This window comes from Cyrtonyx montezumae, unplaced genomic scaffold (genome assembly GCF_038088225.1).
Source record: "Cyrtonyx montezumae isolate F1298 unplaced genomic scaffold, pur_monq_1.0 scaffold_0, whole genome shotgun sequence".
Taxonomy (NCBI): Eukaryota; Metazoa; Chordata; class Aves; order Galliformes; family Odontophoridae; genus Cyrtonyx; species Cyrtonyx montezumae.
Genome location: NW_027071824.1, coordinates 41742275 through 41760672, shown reverse-complemented (window position 1 = coordinate 41760672; position 18398 = coordinate 41742275). Strand labels below are relative to the sequence as shown.

General features: G+C 37.2%; 1 protein-coding gene across 4 annotated transcripts in view; it reads left to right on the top strand.

Annotated features, from left to right (window-relative positions):
- The window catches only part of EYA4 (EYA transcriptional coactivator and phosphatase 4), a 148932-nt gene that overhangs the window by 64936 nt on the left and 65598 nt on the right, over window positions 1–18398 (top strand). For all 4 annotated transcript variants that reach the window (XM_065733743.1, XM_065733734.1, XM_065733717.1 and 1 more), the window contains exon 3: window positions 13824–13873. In XM_065733743.1, the coding sequence (XP_065589815.1) occupies window positions 13824–13873 (50 nt within the window). The remainder of the gene's footprint in view (window positions 1–13823; window positions 13874–18398) is intronic.

The window sequence follows — 18398 nt, the reverse complement described above, 5'->3', positions numbered from 1 at the left end:
CTCAATGTACTTACTTTCCTGACAGTTGACCTTGCTGTATGAAATTAATCCTTCACTATTAAGCTGTCTCCTCCTGCTTTTGCTTTGAATGCTTTCAGAGTTTAGGGAATTTTGCTTGTTACATTCTGCTAAACAAAAGAGCTTTCTAGTTGCAGTGTGTATATAGACATCTAAAATAAATAGGAGGATCTCCTTATTTCAAGTAACTGCCTGTTGGTCAAAGAATTTACCGGAGGACTGCAAACGTAAACAAAATGGTATGAATTAAAAAATAAAATAAAATAATTGCTTCTGGAAAGCCCATTTTTCTATTTTGCTCATAGAACATTTTGAAAGGTAAAATATGTACTTTAGAATAGTCGTATTAATGAAAAATCGGAAAATTGTTTTGGGTAGAGTAGTCTAAAGTAGTATTGTAGTATAAACTAGTTAAACTTAAAAATCTCAAAAAAAGGTGAAACTTACATGTGAACTGAAATGTGATTTACGGAGGCATCTTGTGGTTCTTTTTGTGGCATTTTAATAGCTATATTACCTCTGATGTTGTCTCCATTGACTAATAATGAAAAATGTACTATTAGATAATGGCTTGAGAGTTATTTATATTTCTTATACTGTAAACACTGCTACTCTGGCAATTCTTAAGAGCTTCAGCATAAAATAAAAGGAAAAAAGAATAGTCAGTATTTTTAATGTGCTTTCTAACTGTGGCTAGTATTATTTCTAGTATATAAGCAAACGTTGCATTCCTCTATGTATGTAAAATTAATAATTTATCCTTCTGTGATTATTTTCCCTGTCTAGCATTTTAACACTGTGATAGTTGTAGGATTTTTGATGAGCACTGTGTCTTAAGTGTACCTGAAGTTTACCTCTTCATTAAATAATATCATATAAATATATATATGTATGTGTATGTTTGTAGGTGTGTAGTCTCACTAGCTCCTATTTTGCTTTTGTGCTACTTACTAACATACAGTAAGTAGGTGTACAATTGTGCATATTATGTTTTCCTATATATTTATTGGACGTTAATTTATCTTTAGTTTGCCTAATGTAAATTATTATTCTTTTTTCCCCACACTTGTCTCTTAGCAGCATTTTCTTCACATTCATGAAAGTGTTCTAACGACACTGGAAAATAAGCTAGCCAGAAGCTAACTATATTCTGTTGCGTGACAATACAAATTCATGTGAATATGTCTTTGAATCACGTCTACTTGTTTGTGAGATTCTTATATTGCATGGTTGTATGTCTTTTTATTGTTCTTCCAGCAAATTATTTTGCTATGAGTAAGACAATATGTGGGCCATAAAGAACTGATTATCTTATTTTGACTAACAAGTAGTTGAGCTATGAGAATTTTTTGCATCCATACTCTAATGGAAGTAGGTTGCTAGACTTTTTGGTTATCTAGTTTAGTTTATTAATGTTACGACAGCTGCTGGAAATTATTGTTACAGTCTTCAGGAAAGTAATACTAATAATGAGAACTTCAATGCATGGTACTTAAGAAAATGGAGAGCTACTTACTGCACAGGAGACCTTGTAATTTTCAAGGTTCATGCCTAAATGTTTATTCTGTACTTCCTTTTTTTTCGGTCTTGAACTCACTTTATTTTTATTTTTATTTTTAGTGTCATTTGTAGTATTTTAAGTGTGTCCTTTTAATTGGTATAACTTCAGTGTATGTTAAAAAAATATCGTTTTGCATTTAGCAGATCTTTGACAGTTTTCATAGAATAAATTATCTATTTATGTTATAAATCATAGATATTACCTGTTGAAAAGGCAGATAGTTATGGCTGAACATCTTTGGTCTACCACGAGGAGAAAGATTACAATGGAATTGCAGGGCAGTTTTTCTGGCTTTTTTTTTTTTAATTTTATTTGAATGCTGTTTTATCTTGGTCTCCATCTAATTCCCATCTTCCAGAATGCCTACAGGACTCTGCCAGCTGATAATGGGTAGGCAGATGCTGAGCTAAGATTGTGTTCATGTTACCTACTCATATTACCTTGATCGTCCTCCCTCCAACCTGTCTACTTGCTCCATCCACCTGTTGCTGTTTGGCATTAATTGAGTCCTCCCCCCCCACCCCCAAGCCTACAAAGGAATATTCACATGCTTACCTTCTTTGTTCTGAAATGTGAATAGTGGGCCTAACCACCATGTTTCTATTTAGACTGATGCTTAAATTATGCTTAAATCTTTGTAGCTCAGGGAATTCCTTTTGCTAAAGAAGTTAATGCAATACAGCCTCAGCCCCACTGCTGTTGAAATGAGGGAAAGGCACTACTGCAGGCTTGTTTGAATCTAGGCAGGACTGGATCATTTCCTGCAGAAGGCACAATTAGCCAATTCCTTTTGCATTTCTATATCTTTGTATGTGCATATACAAATGAAAATTTTCCTCTGTTTCTGGATTGTAAAGGAAAGCAGTGAATTACTGTCATGCTTTCTAAAAAAAAAAAAAATCAATATTCAGAGTAGGAATTTTTCCTTTTTTGTCAAGTGTGTTGTAGCTCAGTGGGTGCTGGAGAAGCCAGGAGTCTGGCCTTCCCTTTCCTGAGCCTGACCACAACAAAGCTACCCGATGGCCAGTGCAAGATCATTTAATTGAAGTTGATATTTTCTGTACCATTTGTGTTCAGCTCAGGATGTGAAAGAGAGTTCCTTTATTAGGTAAGTTAGGCAATCTTTTTCTCATATGTGATTAATTACTTATCATTTAAATTTTCTGTTCTTCTTAGTACTCTTTCACATACAGCACTATCCACGGAATGTGATTGACTATCCTGAGACATGAAAAAAGCTTCAAAAGATACAGAATTGACTTTGAGCCCTCCTTAATAGATGCGTTAAAAATTATAATGTAAATCTGGACTGGTCACACGACTTGAGTTGAGCTGCCAGACACTGTGGGTTAATACACTGATCTCCTGCCTTTGCCTCTGGCTGCATTTGCCATAGCTATAGGAGCTCAGAGCTGAGATAAGACAAACAGTGAAGCAAAGGTGGCTGAAAGTGTATCTGAGAAAAAGAAAGTGGTACTGGTGAATGAGTGACTATACTTGGAAGAGGTTGCATCTACCATGTAGAACTGAGCAATTCAAGTCTCAGCCTAGGAACTTAGGAACATCAGTGAAACAAATTGTCATGTGTCTGAGCCTACATATTATGCTTTCAATGCACCAAAACTATTCAGTCCAATACTGTCAGACAGTGATTTGAGTCAGGTATTTGTACTTTCTTAAATTTTCCAGACATTCACAAAGGCTTTGATGCTCGAAAGCTATTTAGTATAAAGCTCTCATCTTGTCAGAGAATTGTGAACATTTAAGATATCCCCTAAACTGTATTCCCCAAACATTTTAAATATGTTTCAAAATCAAAATCCTTGTCTTTAAAGCTCTTTTATCTCTGGGATGAAGAATGTAGCTGATGTGTATGCACCACTAAGAGAGATTTATAGGGTGAAGCTGGTGATTCTGTGGATGGATCATCCCAAAGCTTGACTGGGAACCGAGGATTGACCTCTATGAAGTTAATAAACTTAAGATTGTTGACCAAGACTAAAGCACATTTCTGGGAGCTAATTACCTTTAACCTTAGTACATAACAATATGTATTTTAAAAATACAGAAGGCAAACGAAAGAGCAGAGGGCTAGAAGGACTTCTCTACTATAAAAAGGTTATTTTAAGTGTGTTTCATCATCTGTGAAATTTGGTGGATATGATCATGTTTACTGCACTCATGAAAGGCACTTGGATGTTGCTGTTCTCCTAGGTAAAAGCCAAAGTAGTGAAGAATAGAGAGGAGGAGATGATGAACAAGGCCACTTGTTTAAATTTCTTCTAAATGATGTATGGAATAGCTGTGGAAAGAGTTCTTCGAGATTAGAAGGAAAATAGAGGTTATTTTCTGAAAAGAAAAAAGACTTGGGAGAGTTCAGCTTGTAACTCATGACTGACCTGAGTGAATGCTGGATCCCAGTGAAGCATTAGCATCCTCAGACAAGTGGTAGAGATGCTTCTCTTGTGGTAGAGAAATCTGCATTAGCATCGTACACTGTACTTTTGCTGGTACAAAATCTTTTCCATATGAAAACAGTATATTTTATGTTTTATGGCACAGTACAATATACCTCTAACAAAATAGCTTGAAGTATTTGCATGATGTATTTGCAACATGGCCAAGTTAACACAGCCATAGGAACATTAACTTTTGAACTTCCTGACTTTCATTGCCTTAAATTTCAGCTTCAAAGTTTACTTCTTTTTTTTCTTTGCATTTGTTGGCCCTGGTTAGTTTTGAAAAGCAAGAGGAATGAAAATAAATTCAGGTTTTCTGAGGGGGTGTTGAATTTTATGCATATAACAGGAGATGACTTGTTATTGCTTTGAATATTAAATGATAACTCCAAAGCATTTTTGATACACCAGTTTTGCTTATGGCATGTCTGTGGTACTGGGAAATCAGATATAATCCAGACAGCATTGCATAGTGCGGCTCTTTTCCTGTATCTCACTGTGATGGTTTTTTTTCTGCTGAAAGAGATCAGTGATAACTAGAAATGCTGATATTTTAGAAAGCATACACTTAAAACTAATTCAAAATGATAAAAAGTCTGGAGGACATCATGGGATCGTAAGCAGAGTAAAAACAGGAAGCATTTTTCAGTATCTTCTTGCTAATTTCCAGTTCATATATATTGGGGAAGCGTGAATATGCATTTGCAGATTCACCTGCACTGGCACATACTGCTGATTTGGCAAGAAAACAAAAGGCCATAGGCTTATCTTCATGTGTTGTTTTTTGTTTTAATTATTATTTAAAACAAAACAAAAAACAATGAGAGAGAAGGAGAGGGAGTGAGAAAAAGGAGAAAAAATTTAGGAAGTGGGAGCAGGGAGATTTCCAGTGTTAGTGGTTTATTACTATTTCCTCCTGAATCTGACTTGGACAATAAATGAGCTCCACTCCGTTCCAGGCTGGTGGAACTTCCTTGCCTTTGCAACTGCTGAAGAGGGTTTACTCCTTTTCCTTCTTTCTTCCTTTTTGTGAAAGGAGCCAATCTTATAGCCCATCCTCCCCACAGAGAAGGGGAAAGTGTTCTGTGAGCTCTGAGCTATTAGGTAACTGATGCTGAAACAAAAAGTGTGATTGTGGTGTGGCATTTGCCCTGCCTGCCCCAACAATTAAGGGAAGGCATATTTCCTTCTTTCATCTAATGTAAACAAACAAAAATAATTTTTTTTCTTCCCCCCACAGTGCATATATAGATGCATTTCAGAATGTAGAAGATTGTATTTTACAGAGTCCAATGACTTAAATTATGACTTGACCATCAGACCCTTTGATATTTTTGAATGTGCATTTGTGCCAAAGGCAGTTTAAAATGTGTTTTTGAAATGTTTTCAGGTATTAAAAAAAAAAACTTGAAAGAAGCTTAGAACTCTGAACTAAGTGAACCCATTAATCAGGTTGCAAAAACAAACATGTAGGAAACCCTTCCACGGATAAGAATGTGCCAGGGAAGGAAATTTTTGACCCCAAAGATACCTCCTCAATTTTCTCATTCATAGGCTAAGATTGCCTTAGATTATATCAGTTTATACCATGAATACATCTTAATGTGACCTCTTTCTGTAAAACTTTGCAAATACAAACCCAGTTTTATATTAGGTAAATCCATCTTGATTTAAATAGCACATGGGCTTGTGTCAGCCATAAGACTGTGCAATGTTTGTGAAAGAAACAGTCATTATGGTCATAAGTAATATAAATATTTACCTGAATTTATTAAACTCTTTGTTGTTTCACTTCCTATGTGTGTTGCACACCAGCAAAGGACTCTAGTGCATCAGTACTCATCATCCCAGCCTGATGCAGTAAGATCTATTGGAATTATTGTGCAACTTTGCATCCTCTTGGCCTGTCTACAGGCTCACAAAGTTTCATCCGTATTATCAACAGGTGTCTGTACAGGAGATCTGAAATATTGTGGCAGCAATAGTGTCATCTCAAAAAATAGAAGCATTTAATAGATTAATGTATGCTTTGTCAATGATAGCTCCTTCAATTGAGTAGTCAATGACTGGTTCAGAGAAGCTGAGGTTCTGTTACATGAAAATATAGCAGGAGCCACTACTCTTTGTTATTGTAGTCAGTGCTGCAGGTAAAAAAGATTCCACAGAAAACTTCATGAGTCAGACAAGCTGTGTGGGGAGAGCGCACATTGCCTGGCAGTACTGTTCATCAACATTTTCTCTGCTGCATGTTCAGAAAGAGCAGGAACAAAACATCAGGACTTTCTGCCCCTTCTCCAAAGACCTTATCTGAATTTGATCCATCTTTTTGATGGGGTGCAGGAAGATTGCAGAGGTATATGTAGAATAAACTGTGTATGTAAAATGTGATATTTACTCTCTTATGTCTTGCTGAGATCTAATCATTTAGATCCTCTTTAGTTTTCAGTGGAGAGTAGCAACCATTACTCATAAATCATCTCTATTTGACACGGTGGACCACTCTAGGTCAGGTGAAATACATCTATTTCTTCCTGTTAGGTGTCAGGAAAGCTTGAGGTGGCTAGCTTAGATGTAGATGTCCAAACTGCAGGCATACGATGCCAGATATTTTATTCTCTGGAATTTTCTTTGCAGCTTGAATGTTCATAAGCTGGTGTGCAGAGCACTGTTACCACTGTATTACTCTAAGGAGAAGAGAGGGGAATACAGGAGGGTAGCTATGATATATTTCATCATTAATACATCTGACTTTGGAAAAGAATGTGTATGGGAAATAGAAGGAAGCAATGACGTTACAACAATGGTTTCCCATGTTCCCATTCCTTCCTTGCACTGCTGCTCAGTGTCTCATGTGAATGCTCCCACACAGCATCTAGCATGCTTTCATTCTCCCTTGCCTAAAGGCAAGGAAAGATATCTGTTGTCTTTAAATAAGAGATCTCATTTCATAAATTTCATAAGATCTCATTTCATATATTACATAAAGTACAAAGGGCAGCTTCAATAATCTCCTTCCATACCCATAACTTCTAAATGATCTTCATTTTACTGTCATTTTGAGACAGAGATTTACAAACAGAGATTTACCCTAAAGAAATTAGTTGAGAATTTGGGACTACTTAAAATTCTTCTCAGATCTTTCTGTAGGGGACTTTAGCATTTCTGTTTTTCCTTGCGGCATCTTCACTAAGATTTACTTCACGTATGTACGTGGCATTTATATTATTTGAATTTAGCCACCATAAAATGTTCAATTCTCAGTAATGCTTGTATATTTTGTTAAAACTGTTTTGAAAGTGTACACAATGACTACAGTTAGTTACTAAATCTTAACACTGTAAATTTGTGCCAGCTCTTGTCCTGTAATTCCAGTTCAAGAAATTATTTTTTTTTGTGTGTAGTAGTAGTAGTGAAGAAGGGTGTGGTGTCATGCTAGCAAGAAGAATCCTTGATATACTAGATATTATATAGATCTCTGTACTGTGGAGTTTGTCATCAAGATGGTTATAATGGTATATGTAAAGATTATTGAAGTCACCATCTAAAAAATATCTGGACCATGAGCTACTGTTCATACACTCATGTAGATATCCTGAGCTAAATTCTCTTTTATTTCCATCGAAATATTCCCTCAAATTCTCCGTCCTCAGTCCACAGACTTGGACCTCTCTCTGGCTGATGAATAGAGCTAGTGAGCTTTCTCATGGGTGGGTGTAACTTGCTGTAGGTAAGCATTGAGATAGTACAAGTGCACTTGGTTTGTCCATTCTCCAGACCAGAGGTGGCATGTAGACATGCTTTGAGATGTCTTAATGTCTGCAAAGATTACTTTTTTCCCTTCACTCTTGCCTCCTTGATGTTACATCTTCAGTGACTCCAGCATGCAGAGCTACTTCAGTCAGACCCAAAACACTGCAGGCTCTATTCACTGCATGCCCACCAATTGAGAGGTCAAAGTGATCAAGGCCATATTTGATGCAGTAGTTGAGGGAGTTCAGCAGATTCACTGACAGAATAGTTTGCTGTTGATATTGCAAGATTTTTCAGCTGTGCATACTGTAAGTGCTATGAGGGATTTCTCACCTGTGTTGCATTATGAGTTTAAGACTATGAGTGTGTGTGCGAGAACACCTCACAGAGCTGGACAAGTTCATGTTTTAACATCTTGTATAATGAGGTCCAATAAAATCATGTTAAAAGGATGTTAATGTTGCAAAGGAAAACATCAGAAGCAAGGAAATGCCAGAATTAATACGGTCTGTGGAAATCCAGTTTCTTATCCATTATGGTGCAGCTCTTATTACATCACATACATGACTTTCTCAGAGTGTGTAGTTAGATTTTTCTTCTTATGTTACTCAGTTTATAATTTGTTGAATGTGAAGAACCTAAACTCCACAGTTTAGGTTAATCTTAACTAAATTTTAACTAAAATCATTCTTTGTCATGTAGATATTTTTATGAACATGAATCGTAGATCTTTGATGTTTAATAAATGTTTCTTTTTTTTTTTTTATGCTGCCCTCACAGCATAAAGTATAAGATATTTTAAAGAGTATTTGTATTTGAAATTTGATGAACGAAGGCAGAGATTAAGGCAGAAATTGTATAAAATGTTGACTAATGCCTTCTTCAATTTGAGGTAAATTAGATCTTCATTTTTCTGGATAAACATAACATTTGTGCACCATCTTGCACGTTCAAAGTATAGTTCCCCAGCTTGGATCATTAACTATATCTGCAGAGCAGATGGCATACCAGAAACAGCCTGTTACTCTGTGCAGATTGGTCACTGAAGCCTTTACTAGTGACTTTCACAGATGTGTGATGAATGCTTAAGCTTGTAATTGTGATTTTTACTTCTTAGAAGAGGACTGCGCTGCTCTGTCCCATCCCTCCAAGCTCCAGTACTTCTCCACTGCTGACACCATCCCTATGTTAGCTTCTCTCTTCCTCTGATTTTACTCCCTGGTTTCTGTCCCTGTTCCCTGGGTGGATTTTTCCCCTATTCACAGAATCACAAAATCATAGGGGGTGGAAGGGACCTCAAGAGATCATCGAGTCCAACCCCCCTGCCAAAGCAGTTCCCTACACCAGGTCACACAGGTAGGCGTCCAGGCGGGTCTTGAATATCTCCAGAGACGGAGACCCCACAGCCCCCCTGTGCAGCTGTGCCAATGCTCCATCACTCTCACCGTAAAGAAGTTCTTGCGCACATTCGTGCGGAACCTCCTGTGCTGCAGTTTCTGTCCGTTCCCCCTTGTCCTGTCTCCACACACTGCTGAAAAGAGTCCGGCCTCGCCACTTTGTCCCCCACACCTCAGATATTTATAAACCTGGATCAAGTCCCCTCTCAGACTTCTTTTCTCAAGGCTAAAGAGACCCAGTTCACTTAGCCTTTCTTCATAGGGGAGATCCTCCAGGCTCTTCACCATCTTTGTGGCCCTGCGCTGGACTCTTTCCAAGAGATTCCTGTCTTTTTTATACTGAGGAGCCCAGAACTGGACACAGTACTCCAGATGAGGCCTCACCAGGGCAAAGTAGAGGGGGAGGATCACCTCCCTTGACCTGCTGGCCACGCTCTTTTTAATGCATCCTGGAATGCCTTTGGCCCTCTTGGCCACGAGGGCACACTGCTGGCTCGTGGTCAACCTGTCGTCCACCAGGACTCCCAGTTCCTTCTCTACAGAGCTCCTCTCCAGCAGGTCAACCCAATCCTCATCCTATTTCAGGCCAGGGGATGTTTCTCCTGTCCTAAGATGTTGCCTGGTTACTTTAATGGGAAGCCATCGGACTGACCGCGTAAAAGACAAATGCTTTCCTGATGCCAGAGGTGCTTATAAAAATCAGGAGTGATTTTAGGTTCTTACTTGGCTCCTGCATCTTTGACATGGAGAGTATTCAGTGCAGATAGGATCTAAAGCAATTCAGAAGCTGGAATACAGCAGGACTCCACTAATTGTGTGAAAACAGGGCTTTTAGAAGCATATCAAGCAAAACAGATTTGAATGCCATTTCACAGAGATGATGATTCTTGGGCATCAGTACACCTTGTTCTTGTGCACTTCCAGTTTTGGGCTTTAGCCTCAAAAATTACAGGTGCTAAAGGCTCTGAGCAGCACAGTTATGTGACTTAAAATATGATCAAAACGACTTCTTTTCTTAAAAAATTGGATTTAAGTATTTTTAGCTGAAATATTTCAGACATTTTGTAGTCAGCAGCCAGGGTAGGAGATTTCAACACCATTTGGTACAATTCAAAAACAACTGAAACTGATACCTTACCACCGTAGTGAATGGTTCTCAACATGCATATAATTGAAATGGTGAGAAAACCTGTATAAACAGAAGAAAAAAAAAAAGAAAAAAGAAAACTGAGTAGGATTGAAGAAAAAAGTTCTTATGTTTAACACATGAGAATGTAAATAAATGTGGTGTTAGTGAAAATTAATTATTTTGAAAACAGTCAGCAAAGCAGATTAAGAGAGAAAATAGTGCAGCTGAAGACAAAGGTAATGATATTTGGTCTTTGATCATATGTTTTCACTGTGATTTTCTTTTCACCTTCAAGGGTGGCATAATTTTATGAATAACAAAATGTATTTTGCTACTTGAGTAGCCCTAAAGAAAGGTTAGGTGTTCAGTCCACACAGCCACTTGTAAGAAAATCACATTCCCGTTCCTCCTTTAAGAAATAAGGTTTTTATTTATTAAATCTTTTCTCTGAAGGAGGCATCCAAAGATACATAATGAAGATTGCATTCAGTCTCAAAGGAAAATACACGTGTATACATCATGCTTATACTGCACACTTTCTCAGAAAATGATCACAAATGGCATCATCTATATACCAAGTTTAAAGCCTGAAATATTCTTATTTAAGTACTTTGTTTTCACTGCAATATTATTGAATATGGAGTATTCTATTTATTTTTTCCCCTGGAATTTGTTTCACCACGCAGGAGTTGATGCCTTTTTGATACAGTTGGCTTATTGCTTTTCTGTTACTTACTTTTAAGGTATAACAATTTTTTTTTTTTCATTTTCCTGTGTTCATCACACAGATAGAGCATAATCTTCCTCAATTGCTTATTTCTCAGTGAGTGAGCAGGGGTAGGACAAGACATCTGTGAGTCAGCAAGGAGATAGAAAAAGTAGTTTGAATGTTAATATATGTTAAGAAGACAAGGGAAGAGCTTTACCCTGTTTCCTACTGCCTATGATACATTTATATATTTTTATATGCAACATTGAAATATTGATTTTCTTGCCAAATCCCTCTGTGACTTCCTGTTGAGACAATCTGTTTTTGCAAGTACAAAGATGCCCCTCAAAAGAAGGGTGCTTCATTTTCAGTTTCTTTGAACAATTTTGATTTTATGTTTTGAACAATCGCTTGTAATGTTGATACTCAGTACACTACACTAATTCCGATGGATATTTTTCTTGTTGGTACCTTAAAATCAATGTGAGGCATTTAGTTGTTGATCAATCACAAGTTTATATCTCAAGTTTTTTACTATAGTTCAAATTAAAAGGTACTACAATAATAATGTAATGAACAGAAAACTGTAGAAATGATGTTAGTGTCTGACTGTTCATGAGGTAGACTCACCTGGGCTTTCATTGTCCCTCACAGTGAGCCTTTGTACCAATATGCATCCATTATACACTGCAATTACAGAGTCCACAGAGTAGCATGTTATGAAATGTGAAGAAGAAATCCAGGAGACTGAAAATTAATGGTGATGAAAGTGTTGATTAGAAAGGCTGGAAAAAGTTTTGTAGTAAAAATCAAGCAAACCAAAATATTTAGAAGATCCTTGCATTTTCTTCTTTGCCAGTGTTTTGGATGACAACTAGTATAGCAATAAAGACAGTTTTAAGTTCTTTTCATGGTGAAATTTTCATTATTGCTACTGAAAAATTGATTTCTGTAAATGATCAAACATGCAACTGTATTGTTTGCTCAATATCTAGTACTCAAATAAGAATATAAATGATCATCTGTAAAACCATGAATGTACTTAAAGTGCTGTTTCATAGCATTCAGTAGAGGTATTCAGAGAAAATACTTATCATTAATCTAATACTTTTTCTGTCTGAATTGGTGACTAATTTGCCAGAGGCTTCAACAGAAGCAACTCACAGTGATAACTGTTTTTTGTGAATGTTTTTAAAAGCTTTTAAAGTAGCAGGAAGCTATGGAAGGCTCTTTTGATGCATGTTAATCTCAGAAATTGTCATTGAACATGTGCTGGTTATAATGGAAAATATTCTTTGCATTGTGTCAGTCATATGAAATCAGTTCAAGTGATTATGAATATTTCTAGATGGCTTAAAAATGGAATTTTGAAACCTCCCACACAGCTCTGGATTCTGCATTAGCACACAAGTGAGCAAAATATTTGTTTCTCTGCTGAAAGTACAAAAAAATTTAGATTACCAGAAGGTACAGTAAAATTTTTTTGCAGGAAATCCCAAAGATCCCAAAGAGATAGCTAGTCTGGCAGAGAACAGTTTTCTGTTTTTATTGGAAAGTGATGTACTTTTTTCACCCTTGAATGGTTAATAGCAACGTATTACAAAATTAGTATGGAAATCAAGCTACTATTATATATTATATTAATTACAACAGTAAATATTTATAAGTATAATTATATTAATGGAACTATCTATACTACATAAATTATATGTTGCAAATTTATGTACAAATGCTGTATGTGATATTTTATGTTCATTGATGCATTAGAAAATACGTAGGTTGCTCCAAAAGTAATGTTTCCTATTTATTTCTATGGAAACTACAACATAAATAAAGAGCACAATAGCACTGTTTTATAGAGCAAACTCTTAGCTACAGAACACTGTACTTCAGTACAGTCACCACCATTAGCTTTGCATTTTTGCCAGCAGTGATCAAGAGCCTGCATGCTGTGCTTGTAAAAATTGGCACCAGAGGAGATGCCCCACTATCACTGTCACCACTGCTGAAACTCACTACCTACCACCTCACTGTGCTCACATCCACTGTTTGGTCTCTACAAGCATTCAGTAAGTGTAAATGAACATCAACGGGTGCCAGTTCTACACGTGGAGGAACTCAGTGACACACCTCTGCTTCATACACACTTCCATATCAGACACTATTCTGTCAGATGTCCCCCTACTGCCATTGGTCACATGGCAACAAAACGTAATGGAATGTTGGTGGGAAGGTTCGTCCCCTGCTGTCATGCCACCAACATTTACCTCTGACGTCCTAGAACATCATAAGAGAGTCATCATTAGTTTTGGAGCAACCTTCGTACGTTCAACAAACAGCAGATTCACAAAATGAAAATTAACGTATGAATTATTTAGCTAGCACTGCTCTTTGCCCCAGAATCTGGTGTTTATTATTGTGAGCTCTAGCAGGAAACAGAAGCTGTATCAGTTGGGGAAACATTTCTTTACTCTGCTGAGAACAGTATGGCTTTCTGGTTTCCAAGTGGGGAACCTGGTTCTTTGGTTTCTTTGTTCCCAGTTGAGCTACTCCCAAGCTATTTTAGCTGAACATTTTACATACTAATGGAACCTAGGGAAGTGCAGTTGGCAGCTGTTCATGGGATAATAATGAAACACACTGTTTAGTACTGCATACTGCTGCTGTAAAAAGCGGGAAGTATTTTATAGAGATCACGGTGAGCAGAGCTGCATCCACTTTAGGCAGTGTAAGTGTGGGAATTGTGAGCAGAGAAGTCGTGTTTCAAGTGAGAGTAACTGGAAATTCTTTGCTTTTGCAGGTAAAGAAAACGTGTACAGAATCAGATGTGTCAGAGCCTCCGAACGCCAGGTACAGTAACAAAAGGCAAATGCTGACTGCACGAAGTACAGTGGTTTGGTGTGATATCGAGCTGAAATGCAGTCAGAAAGCACCCAGTGAGAGGGACTCGCTTTGAAAAGGGAGAATGACTAGATTAATTTTAACTGCTTTTCAGTCTGGAAGGTTTTCACCCTTCAGTTAGAGATGTGGGCTAGCATTCTTTAAAAATAAGCTTTTCAAACTCTGTTTTTGCTGAATTCACGTACACGGAGAGAAGGGAAGACATTTCAGTTCTGTATTTTGCATATGTAGGTATGTTTATGCGTAGTTCTTAGCAGGTGAAATGATAATTGTTTTAGATGGGCATCTTCCTGTTGATTAGTAAACTGTTGAGCCACAGTGGATTATTTTCTTCAAATTTAGTGGTTTGCTGGTCTTGTCTTTGTCTTGCTTCTGCTTAGAAGAACAAAAATTCAAAGGCTTTAATTTAATGAGAACTGTAAAACAAAATTGAAGTCATGCTATTGTGATTAAAACTCAGAAAAACTAAGGTGTTTGAGATTTGCCCCTTGATCTCATCCTTTGCCATGTTCTCATGTCCCCTTGAAGCTGAGACCACCTGTGATGATGATGGCAGTGTATCTGTGGCTGTGCAGTGCCTAAATACGTTTCCAAGTGAAGTCAGTAGCAGTTTTGCTGTGGGATTCAGTGGGGGCATATTTTGTCCTTTGTTTCTTATTTAATAACTTCTAAATGAAATTGCTACTGGTTTAGTTTAAATTTTATCATAAAGGTCATGATCTTTTCAACTACTTCCATAGAATCATATAATCACGGAGGTTGGAAAAGACCACAAAGCTCATCTAGATCTAAGTTCATCAGCTTATCACCGTGTCCACTAACTGTGTCTCTCAGTGCCGCATCTACAAGTTTCTTAAAGGTAGATGTACTTTGACGGCATAGAGAATCTCCTCTTGTGCACATGTAATTTCAAGTGTGTTGCTTGTCCAGAGAAGATTGTTATACCTAAAGTGTTTAAAAACTATAAAGTAGTCCATGGCTGCTGTTTCATCAGACGATGGTATTGCAACATACCTGAGAACCTGTATGAATAAGTATGTTATAACATACATTATCTCTGCACAATAGGAAATTTCTTATAAACTGTAATTAAATTCTTTATACTAGATGTGAAGAACAAAAACCTTTTGTCTCCCAAGTACAAGAGGGAACCCAAGTTACAGGTAGTAAATTTTGAGGAGAAATCTGGTAGGGTTTATGTTTTTATTTTTTTATTTTTTAATGGAGATAAAACAAACAAACAAAAACACCTTTTCATTTGGAACTCCACAGCCATAGTTTGAGGATAAATCAGATAAAGTTGAAATTAATGTTTCTGCCCCATGTGTGTGGAACATTGTATGTACAGCCTGCAGCAGGCTATTTTTGTCCCATTTTATCCAGAATGCAACCTGGTCTTTCAGGGAATCTCTGCCAGCCTCTGGAAGCAGTGGTACTAGGGGCACCACACAGCACATACACTTAAAAGCCTGGAGCAAGGTAATTCTTCTCTAAACAAGTCTTAAGTGAAAACATTGCACATAAAGTGAAACATCAGCATAAAAATGAGTGCTGGAGACACACAGCCTTACAGAATAGGTCCTGGCTCAGGACCTAAGGCCAATATCATTCATTTATTTAGCTAGCTTTATAGTGTGTTGGTTTTGGATTTGAAACTATTACAATAAATGCAGATGGAAAGTGTTTTTACAGTGGGGAAGTAATTAAATTGGGTGTGGGAACTTTGTCAGGAGAATTCTTGGAGTGACATGTGTGTATCAGCAGATTCTTTGTCTTGCTTGGCCTTGGTTCATCTTTTAGAGAGAAACATTCAAACTGCAGATGTGACTAGTAAATTTTTTTCTGAAGATAATTTACTAATCTATGCAGCATATCAAAAATGTTTTCCAGAAGTATCCAGTTAGATGCACAGTAAACATCAGCTATCACCACCAGTTATTTGTACAGTGCAGTTGATCTCAAAAGGTAAACGGCACACACATACAAGGAACTGTGGTTAAGAATTGAGTGTTGTTGGTTTGGCAAGTTGTAAATGCAAACAAAAACCTACATGGATCTCTGTCAGAAATTGCAACTCACAAATGACTTAGTCTTACAAATTCTTTTAAATACTACTGGAAGTCGTTTTGCAAAACCCCTATGACTCATTGTGAAAGCTTACTTTTATCTCAGATTGTTTAGGTATTAAGCTTATCAGTGCTGTTGTAACTGAGGTAATATTATGGCATTTTTTCCATGTAATTTTGAAATACAAGTCAAACTCACCCTGCAGTTCTGGATAACTGTGCAATCACACAAAATGTTTATAGCCTTCTGGGGCCAGAAAGGTTGCAGTGAAGGAGGCTTGCCTGCTCTCTTACTACAGGTCTGATGAAACAAGACTAACATGTGTGGGTGACAGTTCCATCATTCTGGTCACGTATGAAATGCACTAGCAAAATACGGAATAACATTTATTGGGTACAGAGCCTATAAACATACACTGCTATTAATTTTCTTATATACTGGGTATGCTTTAAAATGGGACTGATCCCAAGTATCCTGAGCAGCTCATACATTTAATTTAATATTATGTAAGAATCTCTGAAATCCAGTGCAGTGCATTTAGTTTAACTCGTTTACAGTTATAATAGTTCTATTTTTACACAGACAATAAGAGAAGCATTTTTAATTCTAATAGTGGAGATTTTTGTCTACACTTCCAGCCTCGTACCCCAAGACACTGCTATGGAAGTGAGTTAAATACTAGAATCAGAAGTCTGGTAAAATGATTTATACTGGTTCACAGTCAGCTACAGCACATGGGTTTTGGCTGCACTAGCCAGGACATCATCTTATGACAACAGTCTGATGAACTGATCGCTGCTACCCCAAAGTCTTCCTTTCCACAAGGTCTCTATAAAATCAAATTGGTGTCACAAATCAAGATCTGGCACTAAATAAATAAATTACATATATATAGATTGCTGGCTTATAAAATAAAATAGGAAGAAGAGAGGAAGTCTCTGTAAAGGGAAAGGTTTTCTGCTTCTCACTAGTGTTAATGCATTAGCAAGTAAATAGATGGTACTGAAAGGCAGTGAGATGTACAAGTCTTTATATTGCATTTATAAGACCAAAGTCCGGTTCTGCTGCATCTTGGGGTGCAGGTGTGAATACAGTGTTTGTGATACTTGCTGTACCAGAGCCATGCTAAGACTGAGAGCATTACCTAAATGGGTTTCCACAGACATCACTAAATTTAACAAAACGGAGAAAGAAAACAATATGTATTTTCTGCACCTTATTCTAGACAACTAGATGACAAAAAAATGTTTAATTCAGGCTTTGTGAAACACACTTGAAATTTAACTTTTACTAATTTTTTCAATAGGGCCTTCATAATCTTAGTTCCAGATTGATGGCTGATTAATTCAGGCAGGTCCTGACATTATTAGCCAGCAGTTATCCGTATTTAACAGGTCTAATATTGTAACTCCTAAATTCAAATCCAAGTGAAACAACTCATCTGACAGGTCTAATGATGAAACTGTCAGTCTTCCCCCAGGACTGTTAGAACATGCTCAGCCCTTTGCATGCAAGTTTGGAGGAGAGTGAGACTAGCAGTACTTTGCCATTCATGGGCAGTTCATCAGATGAAAAGCAAATGTTTGTCAGTACATGGTGAAGAGGAGCTTTGCGATTGAGCTGCTAAGCAAGAAAAGCCAGCAGTAGCTATGGAAATTGTCATTAATGTTTCAGTAGTTATAACAAAATATATATATATTGGTTGTGCAGTAAAAATGAACAAGGTCAGGCTCCCAAGTTTTCTGATGCGTTGTTTAGCCAAATGCACTCCCTCATTTTTATTCTCATCTATGTCTTAAAAGTTTTCATTAGTAGGCGGGGATTTTTATTTATGAGCCACTTGCTCATAAAATTATTTATACTAGAGTGAGGACAATGCTACAAGGGCAAGCTGAGAGAGCTGGGGCTGTTCAGCCTGGAGTAGAGAAGGCTCAGGGGAGACCTGAGTGCAGCCTTTCAGTATCTAAAGGGGGGCTGTAAGAAAGAAGGATGAGGGGAAATTTAGGCTGGCTATTAGGAAGATGTTTTTTATTATAAGGGTAGTGAGGCACAGGAACAGGTTGCCCAGAGAAGTGGTGGAAGCCTTGTCCCTAGAGACATTGAAGGTCAGGCTGGTCAGGGCTCTGAGCAACTAATCGAGGTGTGGGTGTCCCAGTTCACTGCGGGGGAAGTTGGACTAGTTAACCTTTAAGGACCTCTTCCAACTCAAATGATTCTATGATACTGTGAAAATTTAAACATTCACTTTTTGGAGTCAGGAGTTACACAGTGCCACTGTACATCACAATTAATAAATGGTAAATCATGATGATGTGATAAATGAGCTTCATTTTGAGGAAATAAGATACTGACATGATGTTTAATTTAGATTCCTAAAGTGATTTTAACCACATGGTGAAGTAAGGTA